Source organism: Momordica charantia, assembly GCF_013281855.1.
Source record: "Momordica charantia cultivar OHB3-1 chromosome 4 unlocalized genomic scaffold, Mcharantia_2.0 BLBB01000004.1, whole genome shotgun sequence".
NCBI lineage: Eukaryota > Viridiplantae > Streptophyta > Magnoliopsida > Cucurbitales > Cucurbitaceae > Momordica > Momordica charantia.
This window is the reverse complement of record NW_028275162.1, coordinates 5,374,375-5,386,630: the sequence shown is the minus strand read 5'-3', so window position 1 is coordinate 5,386,630 and position 12,256 is coordinate 5,374,375. Positions and strand designations below refer to the sequence as shown.

Below are 12,256 nucleotides of genomic sequence, written 5' to 3'. Positions count from 1 at the left end.
ATCTCTCCTTGTCTTTATAATGTGATATTCTAAAGACAAAATATGAATTTGAGTAAGAGTTTTAAGGTATTATTTTGAATGAAAGCAGAGAAAATAGTTAAGAGTTAATATTTATTTCGGAGTATAATTACAAATAGCAAATACAGTTGAATTTTCGTTATAAATCACTTTAATTGTTAAATAAATGTATTATTTTATTTTAAGAGCCACTGTTGTAAAGCTGGAGTAGCTCAGTTGGTTAGAGCGTGTGGCTGTTAACCACAAGGTCGAAGGTTCAAGCCCTTCCTCTAGCGTTTTTAAAATCTAATTTTTATTTCAACCATTATATTTTCTTTCGTCGGCTTCATTTTATTCACATGTTTATATAACTTCGTCTAATTCTTTGAATTATAGAATTTCAACTTTAATTGAATATTTCTTATACTTTTAGTATATCTTTCATGAAATAATTCAATTAATGAATGATTTTAGATAACATACAAATCCATTTTGTTTAAGCTTTCATCTTGGGATCAAATCCTTCTGCCCGATTATTTGTTTGTAGATTTAAAAAATAATAAAATAAAAAATATGTTAGTCAATTTCTTTATTATTATTATTTTTAGCACAATATGTTAGAATTCTTGCATTGGTTCTTTTTTATAAACTCTCTGTAATGGCTGCCAAGGGTATAGTTTGTACGTAACTTGGCTATTTAGTGCTTAGCCATTACTGTTCTTAATAACATTCAAAATTTTGATCTTAAAAAGTTGATGTTATTAACATTATTACTTAAACGTTGACATAACCAAACCACTAAAAAAGAGTGACTTCGAAAGAATTGAACGAGGAGCTGTATGAAGTCGAAATCTCATGTACGGTTATGTCAAGTTGCAGTAAGGGTGAATTACTTGTCAACTTTTCTACTATCCAAAAAAATCAAACTATGCCTTACGTAAAGTTGTCATAGTACGGTTTACTTCGAAATTTGAAATCACTATTTATATATTGGTATTGGCCATAATTTACAAAAATATTATGTAGTCTTAGTGAAAAGGGCCGCTCCTTCAAATTTCTCATCGAACTTAGACTCCAAGCTTCACCAATCAGAATCCGAGTTTCACCAATCGATCATTTATGTGATCAAATGTATTGAATAAACAACGTTAATATAAAAGAATAAAAGATTTTATTGAAATTTAAAACTGTGTTTATTTATAATGGAAATAAAGTTGAGTTGAGTTGAGTTCCTTCTCTATATATATAAAAAAAATTTAAGAAATAATAGTTTTAGAGAGTTGAACGATAAATTAAGTATCTTTTCCTCTTTTAGACCACGTGAGGATTTAGAGCAATGTTTTTTGGCTTTATTCTTCAAGCCTTATAAGGTTAGGTACTTTTTTTTGGGTTCCAAAATTAGGGACATTTAAATTCTATACATTTTGATTTTCATAAAAAAAAAAAAAACAAGAAAAGAGAAAAAAGATAATTATTTATTTATTTATTATTTTTTTAACGGTAAGGAAAAAGATAAGTTTAATATGTAAAAATCATTATTTTTAATAATTGAATACCCCAAATTTATCCCTTCCTTGATTGCTAGAGCTTCAGTCGTCACTGGTTTTAGTGCATCTTAATATAGAGACCATCCAGGTATTGGAGTGTGCGTGAGTGTCCAGGGTGCAAGGGAGTGAATCTTCGACTCCTAATTATAAAAAGAAAAAAATATAATAGGTGATTGAGATAATGAATGAATAATTTCATATATAATTTATTAAAAATTAAAATAAGAAACAAAATAATTTTAGGCAAAATATAGAGATTGAAATAATATGTTAAGTAGAAAAGACTAAAATATAATGTTTTGAAAATATATATACCAAAATAGAATAAACATGAAAATGAAAATGTAAATTTTCAAATATAAAGGCATACAAACTATTAAGATTATGACTCCCCATTCTACATGTACTTTGTAATCAAAGTATTTTTTTTCTTCTTAAAACTACTTTTTCTAAAAATATTCTCAAACGCATCAACTTATAAATAAATAGTATTTTAAGTATTGTTTGAACTTTTAAAATTAAATTAACCAATAATCTCAAAAATTTTAAAAATACTTTTAGTCGGTAAAAAATAAAACACCTTTCAACTTTAAAAAAAATCCCAAATCCATCCCATATCCACTCTAAAATTTTGTTAGGAAGGTTAAAAAAAAAAGTATTTGGTGAGAAATTTTACTTCATAATATAAATTTAATATGTATTTTAAAAAACATCGTAATTTTTAAATTTTTTAGAAAATAGTCCGAATTTAACTTTTTATATTATGTACTTAGTTTATCTCTTAAGTTACAGCGAAATTTGAATTATGCTATTTTTTTTTTTTGAAAAGTTTTAAAATTTTAAAAATACGTATATTATTTATTTATTTGAGTGGCCTCATCAAATATGAACATTGTAACGAAAAGCCCCCACAATTCTCCTTTCTAGAAAGATTTTCCGTGTGTTTCTCTCTTCTATTCGTTTTCTAATTCCGGTTTTCCTCTCTCTATTGTTGAAAATTTTCTGTTAAAATCAATTTTAAAAGTTGGAGGATTCGGATTTGGCATAATAATCAAACCCCCTTCTGTCTCGACAGATTTCACACGGATCAATTCTCGATTTCTCTTTGGTCTTCGAGTCGCAAAGACTGAAAGGCACTGCCTTCTTTAACACGAATTGGACCTCCATTAAAGCAAACCCAACAACCCCATTTGTCTTTTCTCATTCAGAACACCAAAAAAGGGGCGCCCTTCCTCCCGGCAGCGGCAGCGGCGGCGGCGGATTTCTTCTTATAGAATTTGTTTGATCCTTTGGAAAAATTTAGCTTTGTTTTGATTTGATTGATCTTAGAGGTGGAAAACCCACTAGCGAATTTTTGGAATTCGTTTGTTTTGATCATCTGGGAATGTCCTGTATGGAGCTCCAAAAGTCGGGGTTGAGTTTGTTTTTAGGGTTTCTTCTTGTGCTGTCTTTGGTGCCACTGTCTGCGGCGAAGTTCGTGGTTGAAAAGAACAGCTTGAGGGTCACATCGCCCGAGGATTTGAAAGGCACCTACGACAGTGCTATTGGGAATTTTGGGATTCCTCAATATGGAGGCAGCATGTCGGGGACTGTGGTGTATCCCAAGGAGAATCAGAAGGGTTGCAGGGAGTTCAGCGATGCCGGGATTTCGTTCCAGTCGAAGCCAGGAGCTCTCCCTACCTTTGTTTTGGTTGATCGGGGAGGTAAGTTTCGTTTTTAATTGTAGTTTGGTTCTTGGTAATTCTTTGGTTGCTTCATTTGAGGCTAAATTGGGCAATTGACGAAATAATTTCACTTAAAACCTTTGTTTTTGTAGTTAACTATACTGCATATTTTCATCATGCTAATTGAATTCTTTATTTGAATGCTGCTTGAGTTTGTGACTGTAATGGTTCATATCATTGAGCGAGATAATCCAGTAGTTTGGTTCTTGAGTTTTTCAGGAGTTTTGTTATATTGAGAGGCCTCCTAATTTTTTTCTTTTGTTTCTTTTTGGATAAGGAAACTGAAATTTTGTATCTTGAGAAAAAGTAGATTGATTAGAGGGAGAGGATTAGGAATCGCCGGACCACCACAAGGCTTACCAATTGACATTAATGAGAAAGGTGGAGTAGTAACAAGAAATTTGAGAAAGGTGGAGTAGTTACAAAAGGTCTACCATGAGAACTCCAGGAAGAGGAAACAAAATGCACTTATATAATGAACTTTAAAACATCCCTCTACTCACCCTAATCTTTTTAAGCCACAGATACCACAAATGAGCTTTCCATTCATTCTTCCATACTGACTTTGGCCTTTTCCAGACTACAATATCATTGGGAACATATTACGAGCAACGATAGTTGCAATTGGATATGTTAAAACAAGCAGTTAATGTTTCTACTGTCCAATTTATGCATCACGCAGAAGGGATTGGGGATGGGTGGGTAGGTGTGCTGTGGTATGGAATTCTTCTTTTAGATACATTTTAAATCAGCATTAGGCCACTTTTGCGATTTTTATTAATCCCAGCACATATAGTATAACTTCAAAAACACTATTTGTATGAAGAATGGACTTTCTGTTTAAATATTGAGAAGTAAAGAAAGGGATTTATTCCCTGGTTTAAAATTCTGATAAACTTTGTTATATGGTTATATTGATCTGTACTCTGGCTTCATTAGGAAAATATTTTTTGGGGTATTGACTTTTTGCTTTTCATGCCGGCTTCCAGATTGTTTCTTTGCCTTGAAGGTCTGGAATGCACAGAAGGCTGGTGCTTCTGCAGTTCTTGTTGCAGACAATGTTGAGGAAAAATTGATAACTATGGACTCCCCTGAAGAGGATGGTTCTTCCGCAAAATACATTGAAAACATAACAATACCATCTGCCCTTATTGAAAAAAGTTTTAGTGAAAAACTGAAAAAACAGATCAGTTCTGGAGAAATGGTGAGTGTGAGTCTTGATTGGAGGGAAGCTGTACCTCACCCTGATGATCGTGTGGAATATGAGTTATGGACTAACAGTAATGATGAATGTGGTGTTAAGTGTGACATGCTGATGGAATTCTTGAAGGATTTTAAAGGGGCAGCCCAGTTACTCGAAAAGGGTGGTTACTCACAGTTCACACCACATTATATAACCTGGTATTGCCCACAGGCATTCATTCTAAGCAAGCAGTGCAAGTCCCAATGCATCAATCAGGGGAGGTATTGTGCTCCTGATCCTGAACAGGATTTCAGTTCTGGCTATGAAGGGAAAGATGTGGTTATTGAAAACTTAAGGCAGCTATGTGTTTTCAAAGTGGCCAACGAGACTCAAAAACCTTGGGTTTGGTGGGACTATGTGACAGATTTTCAGATTAGATGTCCAATGAAGGAGAAAAAGTACAACAAGGATTGTGCTGATAATGTTATTAGGTCTCTTGGTATGTAGGTTCTGATTGCATATTATATTGTGGAGGATACAGGTCCAGAATAATAATGGTTTTCTTCTTAAATTCATTTCTTGACATATGTACAGGGCTTGATGGTAAAAAGATAGAGAAGTGCATGGGGGACCCAAATGCTGATACTGAAAATCCAGTTCTGAAAGAAGAGCAAGATGCTCAAGTCCGTGTTTCCTACAGACATCCCTTCCCCTGCCTCTAAAAAATCAAATTTTGATTATTTCAGTGATATTCTTAATTGACAGCACAAGAAGATTCTTGTATTTATCTCCTATTAGGGATATACTAATTTCCAATACCTAATCTTGCCTGACATAAATTCCTTTTGTAGGTAGGGAAAGGTTCTAGAGGGGATGTTACCATACTGCCAACCCTTGTTGTCAATAATCGACAATATCGAGGTATGTTGTGCTCACTTTTTGTGACCTTTGTTCGGAACATTTCCTTTGCTAACCCAAGTGGTATCTGCAGGAAAATTGGAGAAAGGTGCAGTTCTGAAGGCCATATGTTCGGGTTTTGAGGAAACAACTGAACCTGCCATTTGTTTGAGTAGTGGTATGTCATTAATGGTTTCTTGACTGGTTCATCCATAAACACTGTGGTTATTATTTGCTCATCTACTTTACCTCGACTTAACAATTTTTAACTTGCGGAACCGATCATTACAGATGTAGAGACCAATGAATGCTTAGATAATAATGGCGGTTGCTGGCAGGATAAAGCAGCCAACCTAACAGCCTGCAAGGTATGAATCAAGAACATCTGGCAAACCAGGTGTCAAGTTGCAGTAAGTTATACTCAGGGTAGATTACATCAGAAGTCTATTACTTTGTGTTATTTTCTATTGACAGTTTTGATTTTCTTAGGATACTTTTCGTGGGAGGGTATGTGAGTGCCCACTTGTTGATGGTGTGCAGTTCAAAGGAGATGGTTACACCACTTGTGCAGGTACAAGTTATTCATCTTCTTGTCTATGATGATGCATCGAGACAATATAGATATATTGACCAAATTCTAATCAAATATTAGTAGTAGTTACCTTAAAATTTTGAAAGATAAGGTATCAAGACTATTGTGTTCAAGCACTCTTTTTTGGCTAGTTTATCGCGTCATCTTTTTTCTTAATTTTTTTGGGGACAATTTTAATTTTCAACAGGATTATTTGATGCATAGATGACAGTATCCACTTTTTTGATGATTTTAATATTTAATCTCTCTACTATTTCTCATGTTAATCACTATACTAACAGTAGAATAAATGCATTTTTTTTCCAATTACAATGAGTGTTCAGACTAGCTTACGTATTCCTTGGAACAATTCCATATCTTTTAGTAGCATTTGGCATCTAGAAAATCATTTTATATTTAACATAAACTTATTGAATATCTAGTGGTTATCTAAAACGGTTTTCAAAATAGTTCTCTATTTTTTACAATCATAAAAACAGGTTGGGATAACTATATTTTTAGAAGTTTTTTCTTTGTTTTCTTTTACTGTGTTCTCACAAATGCTTTTTTTTTTCTTTTATAAAAAAAAGTAAAAAATTTCATTCCACAAGTTATAGATTTATGAATAGCAATTTTTTTTCTGAACAAAATACGAACTTTTCATAGATAAATAAAAAGGAAGAAGATTGTTCAATGATACAAACTCCTAAGGGAGTGAAAAGAGAAAGAAAAGCTAAAATATTAGAAGCAAAGTCAAAGGGGAGTTGTAAAAGCCTCCCCGTTTATACAAATCATGCTAAGAGAATACGAAGAAAAGAAACCGGAAAGAGCACACCATTGAGAGGCTTTGAACTTAGCTAGGTTGAAGCAATCAATTGATGATCTTCGAGAGCCTTCAAAGTCCTTTGGTTTCTTTCCAACCATAATTCTGAAAAAATAGCTTTGAGGCCGTTGACCCATAATAAATTAGGGTACAATGAGCTTTATAAGTAATCTCATCCAATCATAAATTTGAAAAATAGTTTTTGCAAACAAGAATAGACTACTATTTTCAAAACAATCCTCCAAACAACTCCCAGTAGGTGGTCACCATAGTTTTTAATGGAATATAAACTTTCCTTTCTTTTTCTATTGGACATCCACTATATTATTTAATTTATAATATACGAAAGAAGGAATTTTTAAATTCAAACCATGTTATATTTATAATGATAATAATATAGGCTTCATTCTTTTGGATAAAGTTTGTTAAACTTATGGTTGATCAAGTTTAGCTAAATTTTAATTAGTTTTGTCGCATGTGATTGAGACCATTATTTTAAAAATAATTAATAAGCTTCATTTTTGTCATATATAATTTAGCTTTACATTTCATAGAAGTTATTTTTGGCACTAATCTTCAGTCTACGGACAATAATCTGAATTTTTTTGACTTCCTTTCTTTCATCCACTTTAATCTGATTTCTTGCCTCCAACTAATCTCCGACCCATGGACGATTATCTCAAACTTTCTTTTAAGTGTCGTCCTTTCTTCCTTGAACTTACCTTCCAGCCCATTCCCATCTAAAGCCTGTATTCTATTGATAATCTCCTTGACTTGCTGAACACTTCAACTTTCCATTCATTCAAAACAGGCCTAAGAAAAACACGATTAGTAAATGTTAAAAATATGGCACATCTTCTAGCCTTTCCTGGAGTTACTCATTTAAATTCTTTTGTAGCTATACTTTGGGGCATTCGATTATACTGGTGGGTATGGAATGCACTCCAATGGTTGGGATTTGAGGTCCGGTTACTTGGAAACTTTAGGAACCATTGGAAGGTGTTCTCTCGGTGTTTTTCCTTATCCTTCTGTTTTATTAAGTATTCTGCTATGGATGATAGTAAGGTCTGTTTTGGAAGAACCTTTGGCTTCAAGATAGTTCTTTCTAGTCATGGTTTTGGCAGTTCATATTCTTCGTTTCTTTCTAAGATCTTCTCAATCTCGTCAGTTATTTTACCAATAGGGAATTCCTCTTTAAATCTTTGTGATAGAGAGAACCTTGGGCTGTAACCTCTCTCCTTTCTATTTTTAATCGAGTTACTCTTGTTGATGTGCATAGAGATTGTCGTGGTTGTGGTTGGTCCAACGATCCTTATGATGGTTTTACTTGTATGTTGCTGTATAGTCATTCGGTTTCTTGGTATTCCTCATGTTCTCCCTCTTATTTCTTTAAAATTTGGAAGTTGAAGATCCCAAAGAAATCCAATCTTTCTTTTTTGGTTTAAATGAAAATTTGCTTTCATTAAAAAGAAATGCAAGAATGAAAGAATGAAAGGGGCATACCAAAAAACAGCCAAACAAAAAGGAGCCCAAAACCCTCAACTGCCTATTAAAAAAGCCTTAGTTACACCTTGGATTTTATTAAGAAAGCATCTACATTTATCCTTGGCGCCATTTGGTATATTATGTGCAAATGTTATTCTGAATCTGATGACTTAAACCACTGGGTGGCTTTGTCTTTTAGAGTGTGGTGTTGTCTCTGGTAGACTTTTGGCATTTCTATGGTGTACCGATGGAAGTTGTATTTTGTGTTGCCACTGGTAGACTTTTTTTTCTCCTGATTTTTTTTTTAAATTTTAAATAAAGGCTATTTACTTTGGCCAGCTAGTTTCTTTACATTGTCAATCTGTAGTTTTTTGAGAAGTAATGAATCAAGGCTTAGTCTCATATGCAAGTATTTACTTATTTGCGTATTACATGCTGCCTTACCTTCAAACTGCCTATGAATTTCAGATCTATCAGTAAAAAGCTTGACCCATTTTTTCTCTAGGTTTTTGATTTTGCGGCCTATGCTAAATAAATATTATAATCATTTTGGCTTTCAGCAAGTGGGCCTGCGAGGTGCAAAATCAATAATGGAGGATGTTGGCACGATACCCGGAATGGATTTACATTCTCTGCTTGTACAGTTAGTCATCTTCACCTTCCCCTTTAAATTTCCTTTATCCTTTTCCTCTAGTAGTTGATAACACTTACCATTTCTAAACAGGATGAGGGTAATGTGAAATGCTCGTGTCCTCCAGGATTTAAAGGTGATGGTGTTAAAAGCTGTGAAGGTATGGAGACTTGCTAATCATAAATTGTTGTCAGTATTGCTTGTAAGCTAAAGTGAATCATGCCATTGGCATGTATTGGTAGAGTGAAAAGATTCAAGATGAAACTCTTCAACCTAGCAACCCTAGAGAGATGTCACTTTGTCCCTGCCCATAATGCATGTCTGGAAATTTTTGTGGCAAATACATGGGACCTTCGTCTTGTGTGGGTTTTTTTTGGGGGGGGGGGGGGGGGGGGGGGGGGGGGGGGGGGGGGTGTGGTGGGGTTGCATTTAAGAAAACTATTATATAGTATACAAGCTTAACTAAACTGCTTTACCCACTTACCTCTCCAAAACACCATCTGAATCTGTCATAAGCTTAACTAAAGATTTAACCAAAAACTGTCCAGAATAACCCAGCGCCCAATATCTCCCATCTGCCTTCTCAATCCTCAGTAGTTCAGAACTAATGCCCCGCCTTCTTCTACTTTTAGACACGTGAATAGTATGACAATTATTCATTCATGCGAGCCAAATGGTTTTATATTAAGCAACCATTTCTTTTTAATTCTTTGTTTTCTCTGATATTGACAACCAAAAGGTGTGTTATAATTGTAAACTATTGTTAGTGTTATCATATTTTTGTGAATAGCTGGTGGTTCTACATTGAATATGATGATATACTCACTACTGACTGCTATTATACATTGAGGTTAAATTGGAATATAAATATTATCAAAGTTACACTAGGGGCATCTCTTCTGTTACAGGCATCTAATATAGTTGTGTAATTTTTACTCATCTGATTTTGTGTCATACAGATATCGACGAGTGCAAAGAGAAGAAAGCCTGTCAGTGCCCTGAATGCAACTGCAAAAATACATGGGGCAGCTATGAGTGCAGTTGCAGTGGTGATCTTTTGTATATCAGAGACCATGATACTTGTATAAGTAAGCATCTCATGTGTAATTAGCTGTGTGGTTATATTTCAGTTGAGCTTTTTTTTTTCCCAATAGAAAAAAAAACCTAGTCCCAGAGCTACAGAACTGCTCTTCAATTGCAGGCAATTGTTGAGTTTGGGATGCATTTTGAAAATAGTGTTTCGCCTTTTGAAAATAAAGTGCGGTTTATGCGAAAGAATTTTTCTTTAAGCACTTCTGGAAGAAAATTGATCAAGTTATTTTAAAAACACTTGAAGTGCGTTTTATCTGTTTCTAGGATTTCTCTGATTATCAAAAGCTTTTTTTTGTAACTCAAGAGTATAGATGTACAACCTGTAGAATAGATTCTGTTCGATCTATTCAAGTAAGGTTGTTTGATAATTGAAAATTTTAAGTTCTTTTAATTGGTTAAAAAAGAACTTTTTATACACTACCAGTTTTTACCAAGGCACTTTTTTAGCCCATGAGCACTTTAAAAAGCATGTCACACTTTAAGTACCAAAAGATTTGGAATTAGCACTTCTAGTAGCGGGTACGAGAACTGAAAACAAGTATTATTAGTTCCATGGGCGTCACACTTTAAGTACCAAAAGATTTGGAATTAGCACTTCTAGTAGCGGGTACGAGAACTGAAAACAAGTATTATTAGTTCCATGGGCTTACAAATTAGTGAGAGTTACAGCATCTTGAAGGATGTAATGGCTTCACTAACGTTCCATCTCCATTTTCAGGCAAGGCATCGTCAAGTGGGAGATCTGCCTGGACTGCTGTTTGGGTTATTTTGATAGGCTTGGTTATGGCTGCTGGTGGAGCATATCTAGTATACAAGTACAGATTAAGGGTAAGCTCATTGATATATCATTTTATTACCTTGAATCCTGATGGTAGCATTCTACAATCCATGTTATCACAACTTGATAACTATTGGGATGTTTTGCTTCTGCAGTCATACATGGATTCCGAAATCAGAGCTATTATGGCTCAGTACATGCCTCTCGACAGCCAAGGCGAGGGTCCGAACTATGTGAATGAAAACCGTGCATGAGAAGGAAGATGATGCTTTAGAAACCCGTCGATGATTATGTGCAGCGAGCGGAGTGTGGAGTGGATCCAGTGAAGAGTTTTGAGGTTAAGATCTTTGCATTCTTGTAATATATTGACAATAAACGAAAAGGGTGGGTTTTTGAATTTGACAAAGTTATTGTTAGACTATAACATGGTTGAAGAGTTCTCTGTTGGATTTTTATTTGGGAGAGGACTCATGTGATTAACTTATTATGCCTTGGGATGGGCTACAAAGCATTATGCTTTGTTGGTGAGGTGGTTAAATACATGGTTATGTAACTTAAAATAAGACTGTTATTTGTGTAGCACTAAATGTCAAAGGGCTGAATTGTAAACTTTCCATTTTTTTTTCCTTTCGAGAATGTTACTTTTTTTTCTTCAGTAAAAGTTGGGGATTTGCACTTTCGAGGGCAGAAGTTATATATCTTTACAGTTGAGTTATATTTATGTTAACATATTGTTTGCGGATAAGAGGATTTGACCTATATTTATGTTAACATATTTGTATGACCTACCGTGGTCATAAATAGATTAGAATTTACAAGTTGATTTTGGCAAAGGGTGACAAAAATTGGTTATCATATTTGTATGACCTACCGTCGTCCTAAATAGATTAGAATTTACAAGTTGATTTTGGTAAAGGGTGACAAAAATTAGTTATCATATTTGTAAATTTGTCGTATAAAGTAATTAATTAGTAGGAATGAGAATCTTATAAAATATAAAATATGTTACTGATATACCATTTATAAGGTAAAGTACATCACAATATTACTTTTTAGGTAAAAAAATGCTTTTAGTCTCCGTACTTTCGTTAAAGTAACAATTTAGTCCTTGAACTATTTAGTAAGTCACTTTTTGGATAATAATCTCCCCGGTGTTGCTTTAAAAAGAATTTTTTTTTGGAGTGATCTAAGTTTTGTAAGATATTTTTTATTTATTATCAAATACTATTGATTTTTTCAAAAGAACTTTTAGTTATCTAAAACCCCTTAGTAAATTATACTAAATACACTTTAAATTAGTAATTATTCCAAAAGTACTTAAAAATTTTGTTTATTTAAAAAAATATTTATTTTTTCAAAAGTCATTTGTTCCATTTTTCTTCATGAATATTAAAATGTTATGCTTTCCAATTTTATTAGATTTTTTTAGGAGTACAACATAAATGGAGATTCGAAATCATGACCTTTTAGTATGAGCATATTCCTTAATTAGTTAAGTTATATTCGGGTTGACTTATTAGATTTTAAA

The 12,256-nt window shown here is 33.5% G+C and overlaps 1 protein-coding gene and 1 non-coding gene across 2 annotated transcripts; both read left to right on the top strand.

The window, feature by feature from the left end:
• Positions 1–219: 219 nt before the first annotated feature.
• Positions 220–293, top strand: TRNAN-GUU (transfer RNA asparagine (anticodon GUU)). The gene has a single exon. It is a non-coding gene; the product is annotated as a tRNA-Asn (tRNA).
• A 2,157-nt stretch (positions 294–2,450) lies between these two features.
• LOC111017339 (vacuolar-sorting receptor 3) lies at positions 2,451–11,403 on the top strand. The gene is made up of 12 exons (XM_022293055.2): positions 2,451–3,247; positions 4,258–4,950; positions 5,046–5,134; positions 5,303–5,372; positions 5,443–5,526; positions 5,640–5,716; positions 5,838–5,919; positions 8,788–8,870; positions 8,952–9,018; positions 9,818–9,946; positions 10,669–10,778; positions 10,884–11,403. Exons 1-12 carry the CDS (start codon positions 2,929–2,931, stop codon positions 10,980–10,982), a joined length of 1,902 nt encoding a protein of 633 aa, XP_022148747.1. The 5' UTR covers positions 2,451–2,928; the 3' UTR covers positions 10,983–11,403.
• Positions 11,404–12,256: the final 853 nt, after the last annotated feature.